This window comes from Vulpes lagopus, chromosome 10, assembly GCF_018345385.1.
Source record: "Vulpes lagopus strain Blue_001 chromosome 10, ASM1834538v1, whole genome shotgun sequence".
NCBI classification, from domain to species: Eukaryota; Metazoa; Chordata; class Mammalia; order Carnivora; family Canidae; genus Vulpes; species Vulpes lagopus.
This window is the reverse complement of record NC_054833.1, coordinates 47416040-47434454: the sequence shown is the minus strand read 5'-3', so window position 1 is coordinate 47434454 and position 18415 is coordinate 47416040. Positions and strand designations below refer to the sequence as shown.

The following is an 18415-nucleotide window of genomic DNA, read 5'->3' as shown; positions in this document are numbered from 1 at the left end:
CTGGTTCTCTCTTTCTCTCTCTCTGTTTTTTTCTTTCTCTCTGCTCCCCGTCTTTATTTTTTTTTAAATCTTACTTACTTATTCATGAGAGACACAGAGACACAAGTAGGCTCCATACAGGGAGCCCGACATGGGACTCGATCCCAGGTCTCCAGGATCAGGCCCTGGGCCGAAGGCCACGCTAAACGCTGAGCCACGGGGGCTGCCCTGCTTCCCCGTCTTTAGCCTAACCTTACTCTCCAGGCCTCTTGTGGAAAAAGGTTGCTGTTTTCAGCTCGTCCGGGGGGAAAAAAAGTCCTGATTCATTTCCTTTCCCACCCATCTTGTGGGGCGTTTGGCTTTAAATCCGCAGAATGGGGACACCTGGGTGGCTCAGTGGTTGGGCCCCTGCCTTAGGCTCCGGTTGTGATCCTGGGATCCGGGATCGAGTCCCGCATCAGGCTCCCTGCGAGGAGCCTGCTTCTCCCTCTGCCTGTGCCTCTGCCTCTCTCTCTGTCTCTCATGAATAAGTAAATAAATCTTTAAAAAAAATAATAAGGGGCGCCTGGGTAGCTCAGCGGTTGAGCATCCGCCTTCGGCTCAGGGCGTGATCCCGCGGTCCCAGGGTCCGAGTCCCGCATACGGCCTCCCTGCATTGAGCCGGCTTCTCCCTCTGCTTCTGTCTCTGCCTCTCTCTGTGTATCTCATCTTAAAAATAAAATAAATAATAAATCTGCAGAATGTGTGTGTGTGTGTGCGCGCGCGCTCACGCCGGCACGCCTGCCTGCAGGCCCGGTGTGTGATTGCAAGCGCATGCACTCGCCGGCTCGCCGGCCGGTGTGTCAGCGACTGTGTGTGTGTGTGTGTGTGTGTGTGTGTTCGCAGCGCGCGCACAGACCCGCCCGCCGGCGGCCTGGCGTGTCGGTGCTGCAGTGTAGGCACACAGGCCCGCCCCCAGCCCGGTGCAAGTGTGTTGTACGCGTAGTGTGTGTGCGTGTGTGTGTGTGTGTGCGTGCGCGCTGGGCGCACACACCGGCCCGCCGCGCGCCCGCGGTGCTCCCCCTTAGCACGCCGGGCCGGGGGCTGCCAGCCAGCGCCCCTCCGCCCTTTGCGCGCCCAGCTGTTTCTATAGGAACCGCGACAGTGCCGGGGCCCCTCCGGCAGAGGCCGGGTGCGAGCATGCCCAGTGCAAGGCGCTAGTTTGGCTCGGGTCTAGGTTTCCAGTAAGTGGCCTGCGGGACTCCGGAGAGATCCCAATAAGCTGAGCGGAGAGTCTTTGTGTGCAGAGGAAGGAGGCGGCGGCCTGGCCTGGAGACCCCGCCCGGGGAGCCCCCGGCAGGAACAATGCTAGCCTGCCTGACCCGGGGGAACTTGCTGGACGTCCTGCAGGAGGGCTTCAATGAGGTAACCGTCTGCTCCTCCCACTCCCAGCTCCCCTCCCCCAGCGCCTCCCGCCTCGCCTCGTCTCTGGAAGGGGCTCTCCTGCCCCATCCTCGCGGGGACCCCAGACCCCTTCCCCCGCAGAGCCCTAAGGGGCTAAGGTGGTAGGTACCGTACAGACGAGATGGCTAACGGGGAGAAATCAGAAGGGCCGCCTGCCTCCATCGAAGCCGAGCGATGCCCTTCCTTGGTGGCTTACCTGAGCCGAGTAGACAGGACTGCAAACTCAGAGGTCATCTCCTTCCCAAAGAGGTGGGTTGCACCCTCCTCGGGGATTCTCCACAAGAAAATCCCCAGGGAAGCCTCTGCACGCATGGCAAAAGTGCTCATTCTATTTCAGGAGCTAACTGGGTGGGCCAAGTTAGGGGTGAGGTGGAATTGCATTGGTAGAAAGTTTGAGAGAGGGCAGGGTGAGTAGGTGGTCCACTTGAAGTGCCCTCTTCGCGTTTCTGTCTCTTTCCATTTTCTGGGCAGTAGATTTCTTGACCACCAAGGGCATGGTTGGCAGGCAGGACCGTAGAGGAGAGAGGTTGCTTGAGTTTCTGGGCCGAATTCAGGGGAGCCAGCATTTGCTTCCTTCTGTGTGCCAGTGGGGGATGGGACCCTCAATCTGACAGGCAGTATGGGCTAGGGCTGGCTGGGGGTCTTTCTCTTTTCATGGTTTTCTCTCAGAATTCTGTGGTTTCTTCCATTCTCTTCTCTTGGGACCCAGGAAATTCTGGTTTTGGACCCTCCCCTCCTTGTGCTCCATGTGTCTTCCATTGCTTCCAAGCCCCACCCCTTTGGTTCGCCTGATTCCAGCATCCAGGGAGACCTTTACCAGGAGACCTACGCTGTTGGTTGTGTCTTTTCATCTTTTCTTCTTTGCTCTTTTTCTTGCCACCTCTTCCTCTCTTCCCTCTATGTCTCTCTTAAATATAAGACTTTCTGAAGATCAGTTTTGAGTTAACACATGAATACATCCTCTTCTTAAATCTGAACATTACAGGCAAGCCTGCGTGCCTTTGGCCACCCCTCCAGTCCTGGCCTGTTCCCCAGAGGTGACCCTTCACGTGAATTTGTGTGGAAGATTTTCTTTCTCCCACTGCACAGAATACTCTTTTCTCAATTCCTGTTTCTAATTAAGAAGCTCCGCAGCCGACCTGTCTCAGAACCTTCCCAGCCTGCTCCCTGTGCCCCAGCCTTGTTCCAGACAGAGGAAAACTGCAGAAATGCTGTCCCCACCTAATCAACGGAGTCAGAATTTTCCTTTTGCGGAGGGATGTCACAACCTTGAGTCCAGGGCGGAGCTTGCATGCTGCCCGCACTGCAGGGCTCCTTGTTTTGCATCCATCCTCCCTGAACACACACGGACCGCACCGCACTGTTAAGGGCTACAGTCTGAGAAATGAAACACAGCCGAGCTGGGAAGCCACCTTTTTGAGTGTTACCGGTATTCCTGATTCCTCTTCTCTCACTCGGGCCTCTGGGCCTCCCCTGATCCCAGGCTTCATACTGTCTGACTCATCCACCAATTGTGGCAGAAGCTCCTTGGGTCCTTCTATAGCCTCCCTCCCTTTTAACTCAGCACCCCCCACCCCCATGTCAGGTCCCAGTGTTTTGTTAGGCGGGGGAATCCAGTACAGTCAGCCCTAGCCTTTGCCTTCTGCTCCTTTTCACTTCTAGACCTTTCAGCTGAAGAGCCAAAAGGCTTGGCTGTCTTTTCCATGCTTTACTGCTTCCATAAATATCCCCTGATCTCCCATTCCGGTAAGACATAAAGGGAAAGGATAGTGGGAGAGTTTTGTTTGTGGTGGTAACACAGTCTCTTCATCAAAATGACACACGGTAATTTATAATGAGCTCGTCTAGAGTAATGCGGTAATGCCCCCTGTCCCTCTCTGATGTTTGATTTTTTTTCTGCCCATCCTTTCTGCTTCCCTCCATCGCCTTCATGGGCTTACATACAATCCATCCTTTCTATTTGTAAATTGGAACTCTGATAGCCAATAGGTACTTCTGGTTTCTCTGAGAAATTGACCTCATCTAAATACTACTTACAGTTAATATGTTAAATCCCAGTGGCCCCTGAGAGTTTAAATAATCCTTTCACATACATAATAAATTATATTGAATAAGTCTTTTCACATAGAGTATCATGCCTGGTGCTACTGAATATACTGCTATGATTTGTTATTTCAGTGTTGATGGAACCCTGATTGATTTATTCCAGCTTCTAGGGTTGCTTGATAGATCTAGTAATATTCTCTCTCTTTTGTTAGAGTCATGTGATAAGGATGTAGCTGGTGTCAGAATACACTTTGATTCCTCTGAGAAGCTCTTCCTACTGAAGCTAAGAATACCACACATGTGTCCAATCATCTCTGGGGAATGATCCAAGCATATCTGAAGCCATTCTTCATCACCCAGATGCTTTATAGATCTGTGTGGTTAGGGCTGTGACCTCATTCTGTGTGGCAGAGAAAACTGCCACAGGAAATGAAGCAATGGCCCTAATTGGTTAATTATAAGGGAACTCTGAAACAGGGAGAAACCCTACGGTCTGAATCAAGGCTTCCCTCTCCCCTTTGGAGGCCTTGTTCTTAGTCCTTTCACCGTTCTGCATAACTATGCATGAAAATTTTCTTCTGCCACATTCCCTGGATAAAGCCCTGGCTTCAACACACCTGACAAATTACCCACAGAATTGATCTATGTTATTGTTATCAATACAATCCCTTTTATTGACATGGTGAATCTGCATTTTGAGTTATCCACAAATTTTGGCTACTGCCACATTCTGTAGCCTACCCTGGCTGTCGTCCCCTGTTTCCTGTGCTCTGGGCTTGGCCAGGCTATCTACAGTTCACATTTTCCCCTTTCTGCATGTGCCTCAAAGTTGTTTATTTATTTTCTCTGCTACTGGGTATTGATGCTGCCATATGAACATTGTCTTTGGGTGATGTGCCAACGTGCACTTCTGCAGGTGTTTTTCTAGGGGGCTGAACTTTCTTTAAAAAAGACTTTGGTGATTGTGTTGGACGGTTTTGATAGATCTGAGACTTTAATATGGTTTGGCCAATAAACATTCATTCATTCAGTTATTTAGTTCATTTTTTGGGTGAGGGGATGGATAAAATATTTGAAACACACCTGGTTCCTGCTCCCAAGGATTTTGTGGGTGTTCTGGAAAAAAACCCATAATAGGATGTTTAATGTGGTAAGCATCCTAAAAGAGGTAGTGTTCATGGGAGATTCATAGGGATATCTTCTATTTAATGATATCATAAAAAGCACCAAATACTTACCAACCTAGCTACTCACTGAGGCCAAACCTTTTTTCCTGCTAGTGGGGTAAACATGCGTGGAATCACTCACTCAACGGACCTTCACTGAACGACTGTGTTTACCAGACACCATGCCAGGCTCTAGAAATAGATATCAAAATAACATAGAGTTCCCTAGTGGAGCTCACAAGTCATGAAAATAAAATAAATGTTCACAGTATGAAACTTGGGGGAAATTGTGGCAATACAGAAATCTTGTTTGTCAGGCAAACCTGAGCTTGGCTGTGGTGTAAACTGCCTGAGGGACTGAAAGTTATGGGAAGGATTTATGAAAATGTTGGTCAACAGGAAGGGAGTTGTCTAGGCCTTCATTTTTGAAACGTTCAACCTGGAGGACTTTCCCTACCTCTTTCCCTCCAAGCAGAGTAGTAGAAATCGGATCCCACGCGGAGATTCACCCGTCTGGCCATCCTTGAGAACTACAAAAAGAGCCTTTGTCTGGTGTCATCCCCATAAGGGGGACGTAGGACGTATGAGGAAGAGCATTGGCAGGTGGAGCAGCTGCAGCAAACATCACTCAGTGCCCAATGCCTTCCATGAAGTAGGATTTGCAACATGAGGCAGACCACAGATTTTCAGACATTTCCACAATGAATTCCTCTGTGCTTTGCTTTAGAAATTAAAAGGCCTGTTAGGTCTTTAATGTAACAAAAGCACTATACTCCCTAACCTTCTTTTTTTTTTTTAAATTCTGGCTGATTTCTCCTTTCCTCACCCGGGCTCATTGGCTTTGTTCCCACAGGAGTCAATGCCAGCTAAACAGATGCTCCCTGGCAGCAAGCTATCAGACAGCTTTATGTTCCTCATGGTGAGTGATGGGCTGGCCAGGCATGTGGAACAGTGATAGGGCACCGTTTGCCAGGTGCCACTCTCCCAGGCGCTTCAGAGAGAACGAGAAGCACCGGAAATGCTTCCTCAGCCATGACTGGCCTTGTGTAGGCTGTGGGGACCAAAGTCTCAAAATGACGCTTTACTGAATATATTTCCTTTTGTGTTATCCCCAAACCGGGCCCCACTTAAGTAGTCATGAACATAACCATCCATGGTCAGGTATGGTAAGGGGATAAGGAACCAATCCCAAAGGCCCTATGAGCGGGCTCCATGCTTTGTTTTTTTTTTTTTTTTTTGTGAGATGCTTTGTTTGTAGGATAGGGGACACTCATCTCTAGTGATGTCTCATTCATTCATTCATACACATTTATTGAGCACCTACTTTATAACTGTGCTCCTGAAGGAAGAGAGTATTTGTGGAATTTGTAACTCATGGGAATTTTTACAGTAAGGTTAGGAGATGAAATCTTTCAGAAAGTCTTTAGTTTTTCACTTTGTGGTATATTATCCTTTGACCACTATGCTGAACCCTAATATGAATAGTACTGCCTATACAGGAAGAAGAAATGTGATGATCGTTGCACTTGTGAGCTTTATTTTTTACCTAAGTAGCCACCAGGTTCAATTAATCAGTTGCCTTTCCTGGCTCCTTTAAGGCCTGAAAGAGTTAATAGAAAGGCTATACTGTATCATGTTCTTTTACCGGCAGAATTCAAGCCAATAATAACTCAGGCTTTCCAGACCTCCTGCTTTCCCCTCAGTTTCTCAGCAGCGTCTCCCCACCCCCTCATCTTCTGCTGCTGAAGGGCCTCAGTCCCACACAGGAATCTGGTTTCCCTGTGAAGCAGATTCGCTTCCTGAGCCAGATAGGTCTCCTCCTGAACTCTCCAGCACATTGGCAGAGAGCCCCACTGCCTTTCTTGCTTGCCAGCAGGGAGCCACAGACCTCTCACTTCTGGATGCTTCTGCACTGGAACAGTAGATCACAGACTTTCCCGGTGAAGCCCAGTAAGTGCTTTTTTGTGACTCTAAGGGAACAAGTCCCCTGCAGGAAGTTTCTTTGACCCTGAGGCTTAGAGGAGCTAGGAGAGGCTGGGTTTGCAAACTTGTTTGGAAGGAAGGGCAGGCTCCAAAGAGAAACAGAAAGTTACATTTGGCAGCAAGTTACATTTCAAGATAGTGCTTCCTGCATAAGTGAAGATGGTGGATGGAATTGTCTCTACTTGGGAGAGTTTTAACTTCTATGTAGGGTTATTTGGAATAACCATTCCATTTGGAGAAAGCTGATGGAGTTCATGGAGTTGCTAAGTGCTCTCCACACCAGCCACTTCCTGCTGTTACCACTATTTGTACAACTTTACAGTCCTTCAGTCTCATCAAGGCAAAATCCTGCCCAGCCAGCTTACACCGATGCTGCATCTACTTTTCTTCTCCCTGATGCCTGGACTCAAAGGACTGTCAAAAAAACCCTGTCTTTCTAGACTTCTGGATTACACAGGCATCTTTCTAGCTTCCCCAGAGCAAGTTAGAGATGTTAATTCTGGATCAAGATTAGTTCTGTGCTGTCACTGACACTGTATGTTTGATTGTCTTGCTAGTTTGGTTGCAAGTGCCAAGAACCCGACTTGAGTTAGCAGAAATAGAAAGTGGAATTTACTGACTCATGGAATCCAAGGAAAAGCTGAAAAATTAAACCATGCAAAGGGAAGATTGGAGCAGAGTCTCCATGAAAATCAAGAACTCAAATACTGGCCAGCTCCCTCCCTCTCCTCTTTGCCAGTTATCTCTGGTTCTTTCTGTGGGTGGCTTTATTCCCTTGTACTCTGTAGGGTTTTCCCCTCTCAGGTGGGCAGCATGGCCTATGGCAACATCTAAGATTTGTATGTTAGAACTTTGTTAAAGAGAGATGGGTGGGGGGATGCCTGAGTGACTCAATGGTTGAGCTTCTGCCTTCGGCTCAGGTCATGATCCTAGGGTCCTAGGATCAAGTCTTGCATCAGGCTCCCCATAGGGAGCCTGCTTCTCCCTCTGCATATGTCTCTGCCTCTTGCTGTGTGTCTCTCATAAATAAATAAATAAAATCTTGGGGATCCCTGGGTGGCGCAGCGGTTTGGCGCCTGCCTTTGGCCCAGGGCGCGATCCTGGAGACCCGGGATCGAATCCCACATCGGGCTCCCAGTTCATGGAGCCTGCTTCTCCCTCCGCCTGTGTCTCTGCCTCTCTTTCTCTCTCTGTGACTATCATAAATAAATTAAAAAAAATAAAAATAAATAAATAAAATCTTAAGGAGAGAGAGAGAGAGAAAGAGAGAGAGAGAGATGGGTGGGGAGAAGGAGAAGGATTCTCTTCCTGAAGGCCAGATCAAAAATTTCCAGAGACTGGCTGGTCACAATCAACTCAGCTGGACCAATGAGTTGTGGCCAGTGGAGGGGGTGATATCATAGAAGGCCAGTCCTTGGGCCCACCACCATGTCTGCAGATGGGGCATGTTTCTCCAGAGGGGAATCACTGTGGCACAGGGATCTACACCAAGAGCTCTTAGCTCTACCACCCTGTGGGTCTGACTTGAACCTATTGGCCATGCTGTGATTCTCCAGCTGTTGTTTTTGAAAACAGACCAGTAACTAGGGGCATGTTCATGATGTATATATTAATATTCCAGATATTTTCATTTTGCCAAACCTATTGGATCTTGTCTTCACTGAATAATTGACTAATAAGGTGATAGGGCTAGAAGTAAACAGAATTCAGTGGGCTTTCTTCCCCCTGCTTTAAGAAGCCTTTAAGTTATTTCATGTGGTTGGGGTAGGGGGTGGGAGGTGGAGAAAAAGAGGGCGAGTGAGCTAGGCTCTGGATCCCCCATGCTAGCCCTAACCAGGGAAGCTCTGCTTTTCTCTATTTTACATATTTGCCTTTCACACGACTTACTTGAGAAAAGACTATGGGGCCAAAAAAAGAAGGAGGAGGAGGAGAGGAAGGAAACTACCAGTCCAATCCCCTGACCGTCAGAAGGAAGAAGAGGAAGAGAAAGAGAAAGAGAAAAATAAAAACTACTAGTCCCACCCCAAGAGAGTAACAGTCTCTTGCAAAAGCATATGGTCTTTCATCTGCTGCAGAAGTAGCTCTAGTAAATTTTAAAACTAAGCAGCAGGGCTGCTCATGGCCTAGGCTTGTACTATAGACCTCTTTAAAGATAAACATCTTCGTGGGGGAAGTGGTGGTGTGGCTGGTCCATTTTTTTCAGAGCCGGCAGTAGGCATTTACAGAAGGACAGGACAGGGTGTGAGGTACAGATGCCTTCAGGTCAAAGAGGAGGTTTGGTTTAGTGCTTGGCCCCTGATCAGACTTCCTGGGTGGGCAGAGACCTAAAGCTGGGGCACCCCAACCTATGGATGAGAGTAGCCCCACTCAGTTGTGAGTGCTGGTCCCTTTGTGAGATGCCATTCAGAAGTCTCTGTCAACATGCAGACATAGTAGCATGACAAAGGCCCTTCTTTGGTCAAAAATATTTTATCGATGATTTTATCGATGATATTGATGATTCCACGCTTAAGAGTTTTTTAAATGAAATGAATCTGGGCAGAATGGGAACTGTGCTCAGCATTTTCATACCTACCGCCTAGTCTAGTCCTAGAAGTCAGTCTAGTCAGTCCTAGACTGACTTCAGGACCTCTCATCCCCTCTGTGCCACAATGACGAGGCCACATCCTAGACTTATGCCACAGAATTGTCCTGCCCTTGATATCTTGAACTCTGAGACTCTGTTCTCCACTCAGCACCCCAGTATCCCTACTCCTCCATTCCTGTCAAATTTGTTTTCAATGTTTAGACACCTGGTGGCTCAGTGGGCTAGGTGTCCAACTCTTGATTCTGGCTCCAGTCGTGGTCTCAGGGTTGTGAGATCAAGCCCTGTGTTGAGCTCTGTGCTCACAGAGTCTGCTTGTCCCCCACTTAATTTCAATCTCCTCAGGCTCTCTCCTCCTCTGTCTTCTCCGTCCTCTGTTTATCAATGCTCCTCTGACTTGTCCCTGATGCAGATCCCACCGTCTGTTACTTCAAACTCCTACTCACCACATCCATGCTTCCTGTACCCGGGGATCCCCACATCCCCTCTGACCACCACCAGTCCTGGATGCGCCCATCTCCTCTTCCCTCCGTGCAGGCCTGCCCAGCAGTTCCAGGGGAGACCACATGACCTGCTGGCAGGTTCTAGGACAGCAGCATGTTTGACAGCCCCGGCTGAGTATGGTGTTGCCGAGCATGGTTAGCATTTGCTGTTCTTCCCAGCTTCCCACAGCATCCCTTCCTGAAGCCTCCTTCACTCTGTCCCTCTCAAGGTCACAGGCAAGTGGACCTACTTCAGAGTGAAGAGGGCAACCGAAATTGAGCTCCATCCACTGCCCTGGTTACCAGCTAGGTCCTGAGATCTGACCTTTACTGTTCACCTGTGTAGCCCCACTGATCTTTGTCCCACCTTGTTCTTTGAGATCTTTCCAGTTTATCTCTAACTCAGCAGACCCCATGGGTGTAAACTGAAACAGTACCCTTTGAGCAGTAACTGCCCCGACCGCCCAGACCAGTTTGAGCTTAAGCCCTGGCTCCTGCTGCACAGTTGGCCTGTGGAGAGACCCGTGGAATGACTCGTGGAATGTCCGATCGACCGTTACCTTTACCCCATTACAGTGCTAAGGAGGAGCATAGAGTATGCCCAGGCATGTTTCCTTCAGGTGCGTGTGTGACCTCTGTCCTCCTCTACATACGATGACAGGGCTCCTCTTTCTAAATACGCATCCTAACCCTAAATAAAAGGAACCCATCCACCCTGGCTCGGGGAGTTGCAGCTTTAGAAATTATTCACTGTGATCTCCTTATTTGCAACAAATAAAGTTTCCTTTGTTGTGAAAATTCCACCAGATGTAGCTTCTATATGTGACTTACCAAGGAGCAAACTCAGGTTAGTTCAATGACCTCTTCCCCCTTCCAAGCTTCACAAAAGTGCCTATTCCTGCCTCCTCATGATCAGAGGAACAAGTGGCCCTTGTCCTCTCCTCTGAAACCTTGCCACATCACTCACACCCTCCCCTTGTGTCTGTTTCTCCTTCACTGACCTCTCATCTCAGCCTCCAGATGCCCTCTCATGTTAAAACACCCTTGTTGGCTATTGCACCTTCCCCTCAGCTAATATCCATTCTCCTCCCTCACTGCCACTGTTTACCTGCTTCCTCGTGTCTTCTCAGTTCACGGGCCTCTGACTTCTAACCCCCCACCCTACGGTATCTGTTCTCAAAAAGATCACCAAAGCCTGTTAATTATTAAACGAAATGGGCTTTACAGTCCTTAGCCTGATTTTTGGACAGAGTTTGACTTTATCAAACACTCATCTTAAAATTCTCTTATCCCTGGATTCCCACACTTTCTCCTGATTTTTTTTTTTTTTAAATTTTACCCTCAATGAACCAGGAAGCGCCTGGAGGGTTTTGTTTTGTTTTGTTTTTTTATTCATGAGAGACACACACAGAGAGAGAGAGAGAGAGAGAGAGACGCAGAGGAAGAAGCAGGCTCCATGCAGGGAGCCCGATGTGGGACTTCAGGCCCTGAAGGCGGCGCTAAACCACTGAGCTACCCTCGCTGCCCCTGAGCTACCCGGGCTGCCCCCTGATTCTTTTTCTATCCATCAGACTGCCTATTCTAAAATGATTTTAAGATTTTAATTTTTTTAAGTAATCTCTATGTGCAATATGGGGCTTGAACTCATGACCTGAGATCAAGAGTTATATGCTCTACTGACTAGACTGGCAAGGTGCCTCAATAATTTTACTTTTTGCTTATCTCATTATATTCTTTGGACTAAGATCGAGTAGTTTCAAGCCCCCTCCCCCCCCTTTTGGCCATTTATCAGTGCTGTGGTCTTGAGCAAGTTTTCCCATGAGAGATGGGGCTAATAATACAGATTTTATTTTATTTTATTTTTTAAATTTTTATTTATTTATGATAGTCACACAGAGAGAGAGAGAGAGAGAGAGAGGCAGAGACATAGGCAGAGGGAGAAGCAGGCTTCATGCACCGGGAGCCTGACATGGGACTCGATCCCGGGTCTCCAGGATCGCGCCCTGGGCCAAAGGCAGGCGCCAAACCGCTGCGCCACCCAGGGATCCCAATACAGATTTTAATGATTGGGTATGAGAATTAAGGGAGACGATGCATAGAAAGTACTTCAGTCGGTAGCTGACAAGAATTGGCAGTCAGTACATTTTCATTTTCTTCATTTTCTTTTTTCCCTTCAGTGCCCTCTCTCCTCACTCCCTTTGCAACCAAATTACTTTTTAAAGTTCACCTTACTTTTTGGGGTGTTGTAAGATCCCACGATTTGGGGGCAGCACTGAATTCAAATCCCTTTCCTGCCACTTAGCAGCCCTGTTACCCTGGGCATGTTATTACTCTCAGACCTTGGTTTCCACATATGTAAAATGGGAATAATAGCTCCCCACAGGATCAGTGTGTATGTGTGCATTGTATGTATGGGAATATAAATAACTAAATATTAAAACATAAATTGCATATATATATATAAATTAAAATATGCATTATAGATTTATTTTTATATATCTGGGAAAGAATGTAGTAAAGCACTTAGCACAGTCCCAGCGGGGGGTAAGCATTCAGTAGATGGTAGCTACTATCTTACTTGCACCTCGCCTGTGCCTGTCACGCACAGATACTCTCACACATGCAGCTCCCACCCAGTCCCCTTCTCCTGTGCACTAGCACCTACACTTTGCCAATGGGCTGTAGAACATCTTTACTCTGATGGCTTCAAATAGTTCAGACTCTTGTTCAAAATGGAACTATGTGCTCTTCACATGTTCTCCATCTCAGTGAAAGCATCTCTATCCCTCAGGTATGACTGTACTTTCTGTTTTTGTCGCTGCTTTTATCCTATCAGTCATCTCACTTGTTTGTGGAATTTGTCCTTTTCTAATTATACTATATCAGTCCAGGTTCTCATAATCTCTCACTTGAATTGTTGCCTGGTCTCCTTATTGGTTTCTCCAAATCTGGGTGTTCCTCATTCTGTCCTGTGTTCTACTGTGTATTCCGAGTGACCTTTCTAAGATGCACGTCTCCCTGTTTCACTCTCCCGTTTCAAAACTCCACACATTGCTGTTAAAAGTCTTTGAGCTCAAAAAAAAAAAAAAAAAAAAGTCTTTGAGCTCTAAGTCTAAGTGCGGATAGATCTTGTGCTGACCTATTTCTCCACCATCATCACCAGAGTCACTGATGGCTCTGCCCACACATTGGGTGGGTGTTCCTCCAGGATTACCATGTGCCTTCACTGCTCTTTCTTTTCTTTTTTACCACCTTTCCCTAGGATGCTGTTCTCCCCTTCCCCAACTGGCAAACATCCTTAGGGAACTGGACGAATGCCCTTAACTCTAGACCCTTCCCTGATCCCCACATCCTTCCACCCTGTTGCTCCTCCTGTGTACAGAGAGTATTTGTTAATATTTCTCTGTGCCCACCATAATTAACTTTGTATCACAGTTATTTATTGTGCCTGTAAGCTCAGGACTTGGCACAATTCCTAGCTGTGTTGGTTGATTTTAACAAGTGAAATTTATTATAGGTAAATATGGATCAAGAAGACCAGTTTTACAAGAATGAAGATGGAAGACATTGGTTTAGCAGCAGAATGTGTTAAAAATTACGTAGGGGTTTTGGTTGACAGTACTGTGTGAGTCAACAATGTAAGGTGGTAACAAAAAAAGAAAAAAGAAGAGGAGGAGGAAGGAGAGGGGGAGGAGGGAAGAATGTGAAATATTTTGGATGAAGAAGCTGAATGTCTGATTTTACTGCCAGAGAATTGTGTTTGGTTCTAGGTATCATGGTTTTAGAGGAACTTAGACCAGAATAGCAACGATTCTTGAAACTATTTTGTTTTTAAGACTGTTTGAAAAAACGATCAAAGTAGACACACTGCTAGCTAACACAACCAAGAAGGAAACGGGAGAAAGCACAAATATACAAAATAAGAAGTGACAATGGAGAAGTAACCATTGAAAAAAGTTGTGAGAGTCTTTGGAGGTCTGTGCAAACATATTTTAAAACTTTGATGAAATGGATAATTTCCTAGGGAAATCCTGATGACCCAAATTGAAAAAGAGAGAAAATTTAAACAGATCAATTTCTGTGGAATAAAAAGGGAATCCTATTAAGAAGCTATCTCTCAAAAGAAGTGCCAGTTCCAGATTATTTCATAGAGGAATTCTACCAAACTGCCACATATCATCAGAGTCCCAGTGCTCTATGTGTTATTTCAGAGCATTGAAAATGAAGAGAGGGATCCCTGGGTGGCGCAGCGGTTTAGCGCCTGGCTTTAGCCCAGGGCACGATCCTGGAGACCCGGGATCGAATCCCACGTCAGGCTCTGGTGCATGGGGCCTGCTTCTCCCTCTGCCTATGTCTCTGCCTCTCTCTCTCTCTCTCTGTGTGTGACTATCATAAATAAATAAAAATTAAAAAAAAAAAGAAAATGAAGAGAAACTTCCTACTTCTTTTTAAAAAGCAAATATAATATTGATACCTAAACATGATAAAGACAGTGCAAAAAGGGACTTTGCTTCTCCCTCTCCCTCTGCCACTTCTGCAGCTTATGTTCTTTCTCTCACTCACTCTCTCTCCCAAATAAATAAATAAATTCTTTAAAAATATATAAAAAGGGATCCCTGGGTGGCGCAGTGGTTTGGCGCCTGCCTTTGGCCCAGGGCGTGATCCTGGAGACCCGGGATCGAATCCCACGTCGGGCTCCCGGTGCATGGAGCCTGCTTCTCCCTCTGCCTGTGTCTCTGCCTCTCTCTCTCACTGTGTGCCTATCATAAATAAATAAAAAATTAAAAAATAAAAATAAAAAATAAAAATATATAAAAAAATAAAATGTTACACATGAATAAACAAATATATGAGTGATATATGAGTGAGGATACAAAGCCCATAAATAGACCTACGGACTTACGGAAATTTAGTATATGATAAAGTTAGCATCTCAGACCAGCAGGGTAAAGAGGGAGTTTTTAATAAATGGTGGTGCTAGAACAACTGGGTAACTGTTTGGAAAAAGATGAATTGGATTTATTTCTCATGTCAAACACAAGAATAGACTGCAAATGGATCAGGGATCTAAATGTAAAAAAATGAAACCATAAAAGAAGTAGGAAAAAAACAGGTGGATTCTTTCACCTTAGTGAAGGGAAAGGCTTTCTAACCATGACTCAGAATTCAGAGGCAATCTAATAAATGATCAATAAATTTGATGATATAAAAATAGAAACTTTTTCATGGCCAAAAAGATACTATAAGTAAAGTCAAAAGACAACTGACAAACAGAAATATCTGCAACACATGTCTAAGACAAAAGGGTAACATTCCTAAGATCTAAAGAATTCTTAAAAATGGAAGGACAAAGGACCTATCAAATTTTGATAGAAAAATGAGAAAAAGACAATTCATTCAGATATCAAAAAAAAGTGATAAAAGGTAAAAGATACAAAATGAATTATTAAGCCTACAAAAAGAAGGGTTTTTTTTTGGAAAGATTTTATTTCTTCATTTGAAAGAGACAGAGCATGAGGGAAGGGAGGAGCAGAGGGAGAGGGAGAAGCAGACTCTCCACTGAGCAGGGAGCCTGATGTGGGTCTCTATCCCACTCTATCCCAGAACCCCAAGATCATGACCTGAAGGCAGACATTTAACCGACTGAGCCACGCAGATGCCCCTACAAAAACAGGTTTAAATTCATAATGAAAGAAATGAAAATTAAAACAACACTAAGATACAATTTCTCACTTATCACATTGGCAAGGATTGAAAGTACGACAACATTCTGTTGGCAAGGCTTTGGGAAAGTGTGCTCTCATGCATTCCTTTGGGGATGCAAACAGATACAACCCTTTTGGCAGTGAATTTGGCAATATCTGATAAAATTATCCAACTACTTGCCTTTTTATCCAGCAATCCCAGTTCTTGGAATCTACCCTGAAGGTAGACTTGTATCAACATGAAAATATACATGCATAGGGTCACTTATTGTGGCTTTGATTGTAGTTGCAAAACATTGGAAAAACTCTAAATGCCCACATATAGGAGAATGGTTGAATAAATTCTGGCTTATCCACATAGTGGAGTACCACAGTAGCTGTAAAAATGAATAAGGAAAAATCTCTAAACTAAAAATCTCTAAACTAAATCACTCCATACACGGAATATATTAAGTGAAGCGAAGTGAAAAGCACAAGTGCAAAGAGAATATCAATGCTGTGCCGTTTTTCACACAAGAAGGAAAAAAACAGGAACTCATGAGGTTGGTTATGTATGGGGTGGGTAGGAGTAGGTGGAAAGAATGGAGAGGAGAGTGGAGTAGAAGGAATGATGAGGAAGTGACACCTTCCTGACTAGGTGTTTTTGTATAGCTCTGACTTTTAGAATCATGTTAATCTTTCACCTGATCATCCTAAATGTGGAGAGAACCCACAGTGGACTACTGATACTAGACAAATGAACCCAACTGTATTGCAAATGAAGAACATAACCACACCGAAGGGATTGGAGGAGAGCTAGCCTATGTGACTTGTGAATCAGTATTTTGACTAATACTGTAAAACTAAAGACAAAACAAACTCTGCAAAAATATGGTTAGTAAACTAATTTTTCACAAGGTATGAGTTAGCAAGTCTGACGCTATTTTATGTGTTCTCTAGGATTGAGCACATATTAGTAAATATATAGTAGAGAGTGAGAGTCCGATTTCTCATGGGGAGAAACGAGTTATAATAAAAGGGATGGAAAGGAGTGAACTCTGCGTTGGATTGAAGGAGGGATCAGGGTAATTTATGCTAGAATTCATGGTGTGTCTCTCTGTCAAGATAAGTAGACATAGACATGTATGTATATGTGTATACATACTCATGTTTCCTACTCTACTACTGACAGGGCCAAGAATGTTACCCCAGTGACATTGAGCACAGCTCATGCCCAAAGTTTGGTTTCTAAAAGCTATTCTCCAGTAAAAAGAACTGGAGTTCTTTTGAGAAATAGATGATTCCAGAGCTGGGCAAGGAAAGTACAAGTTGAGGAGTGCGGAGTATCTTATGATGCCAGAAAGTAAGGAAGTGTTCAAAAAACATGATAGGGCCGTATGATCCAGCAGTCCTATTTCTGGGTTGGTAGCCAAAAGAATTGAAAGTGGAATCTTGAGGAGGTATTTGCACACTCATACTCACAGCAGCAGTATTCACAATAGCCAAGAAGTGGAAGCAATCCACATGTCCATCAAGATGAATGGATAAGCAATACGTGGTATAAACATACAAGTGAATATTATTCAGTCTTAAAAAGGAAGGAAATTCTGACACATGCTACAACATGGATAAACCTTGAGGACATTATGCTAAGTGAAATAAGCCAATCACAAAAAGACAAGTAGTGTATGATTCTACGGTTTTGAGTTGTTATTTATTTATTATTTATTTTTTAAAAGATTTTATTTATTCATGAAGGACACAGAGAGAGGCAGAGACACAGGCAGAGGGAGAAACAGGTTGCCTGTGGGGAGCCCGATGCAGGACTTGATCCCAGGACTCCAGGATCATGACCTGAGCCAAAGGCAGATGCTCAACCACTGAGCCACCCAGGCTCCCTTGAGTTGTTATTTAAAGTATTCAAATTCACAGAAACAGAGAGTAGAATGGTGGTTGTCAGGGGCTGAGAGGAGGGGGAAATGAGATTTGTTGTTTAATGGGTACAAGGTTTCAATTTTACAACATGAAAAAGATCTGTACTTTCATTGCACAACAGTGTGAATATACTTAACACTACTGAACTGTACATTTAAAAATAGTTGAGATGGCAAATTATATGTTATGTGTTTTTTACCAAAAATTTTTAAAAATGATGGGCACATATAACAAGGATACAGAAACCAACATTTGTCACAATTTGAGCAGCAAAATAAATAATGATAGTGATGGGTTAATATAATAAATAAGTAAAAGTGAAATAAATACCCATGAACCCATACTGATATAAATAAGTAAATGGGGGAGGGAAGAGAGAACTTCTCATATTAGAAATTCTAATAACTGTAAAAGGAATGATGGAATTAGAAAAATCATCATTTGGGGAACGTCAGAGGAATCAATCAGGAAAAAAAAAACTCAATGATTTTCGGGAAAGAAAAATCGATGTTAAATTTAAAATGGACAGATAAAGTGATGATGAGAAAAAGGGTATTTTCATAGTCTCAGAGCATTTTCCCACAAGATAGTTACCAATTACAAGGGGAAAAAAGCAACTTTATAATAGAGAAACCTGGCAGACACTACCTTAACCGTTTGATCACAATTAATTTCACCAACAATGAGATGTACTGGCATGATGTCTCTGTTGATATGGTCCACTGAGAAGGGTTCACTATGACTTCTGTGTTCTTCATGCCCCAAATCCATAACCTGAATTTAATCAGTGAGAAACTTCAGACAAACCAAAACTGTTGAGGGACACTGTACAGAATAACTGAGCATTATTCTTCAAAATTGTCAAGATCATAAAAAACAGAGAAAGACTTAACAACTGTCCCAGATTGGAGGAGACCAACAAGGCATGATGGCTAAACATAGCATGACATCTTGGACAGGAAAAGAACAGTGGGACAACTGGTGAAATTAGAATAACATCTGGAGACTAGTTCATTGTCAGTGTTGATGACCTGTTCTGATCATTGTACTATGGTTATGTAAGATGTAAATGTCTGGGAGGGACACCTGGGTGGCTCAGTGGTTAAGCGCCTG

At 44.8% G+C, this 18415-nt stretch overlaps 1 protein-coding gene across 6 annotated transcripts in view; it reads left to right on the top strand.

Annotated features, from left to right (window-relative positions):
• Positions 1 to 18415, top strand: part of DIXDC1 (DIX domain containing 1) — a 71135-nt gene that overhangs the window by 8559 nt on the left and 44161 nt on the right. Inside the window, exons 1-2 of one of the 6 annotated variants that reach the window (XM_041770536.1) lie at positions 479 to 1383; positions 5488 to 5553. The exons of 1 other annotated variant lie outside the window; for it this stretch is intronic. In XM_041770536.1, the coding sequence (XP_041626470.1) occupies positions 1324 to 1383; positions 5488 to 5553 (126 nt within the window). In that variant the 5' untranslated portion in view covers positions 479 to 1323. Of the gene's footprint in view, positions 1 to 478; positions 1384 to 5487; positions 5554 to 6464; positions 6585 to 18415 lie in introns of those variants that run through there. 4 more of the 6 variants (XM_041770530.1, XM_041770531.1, XM_041770532.1 and 1 more) reach the window with 4 other exon arrangements.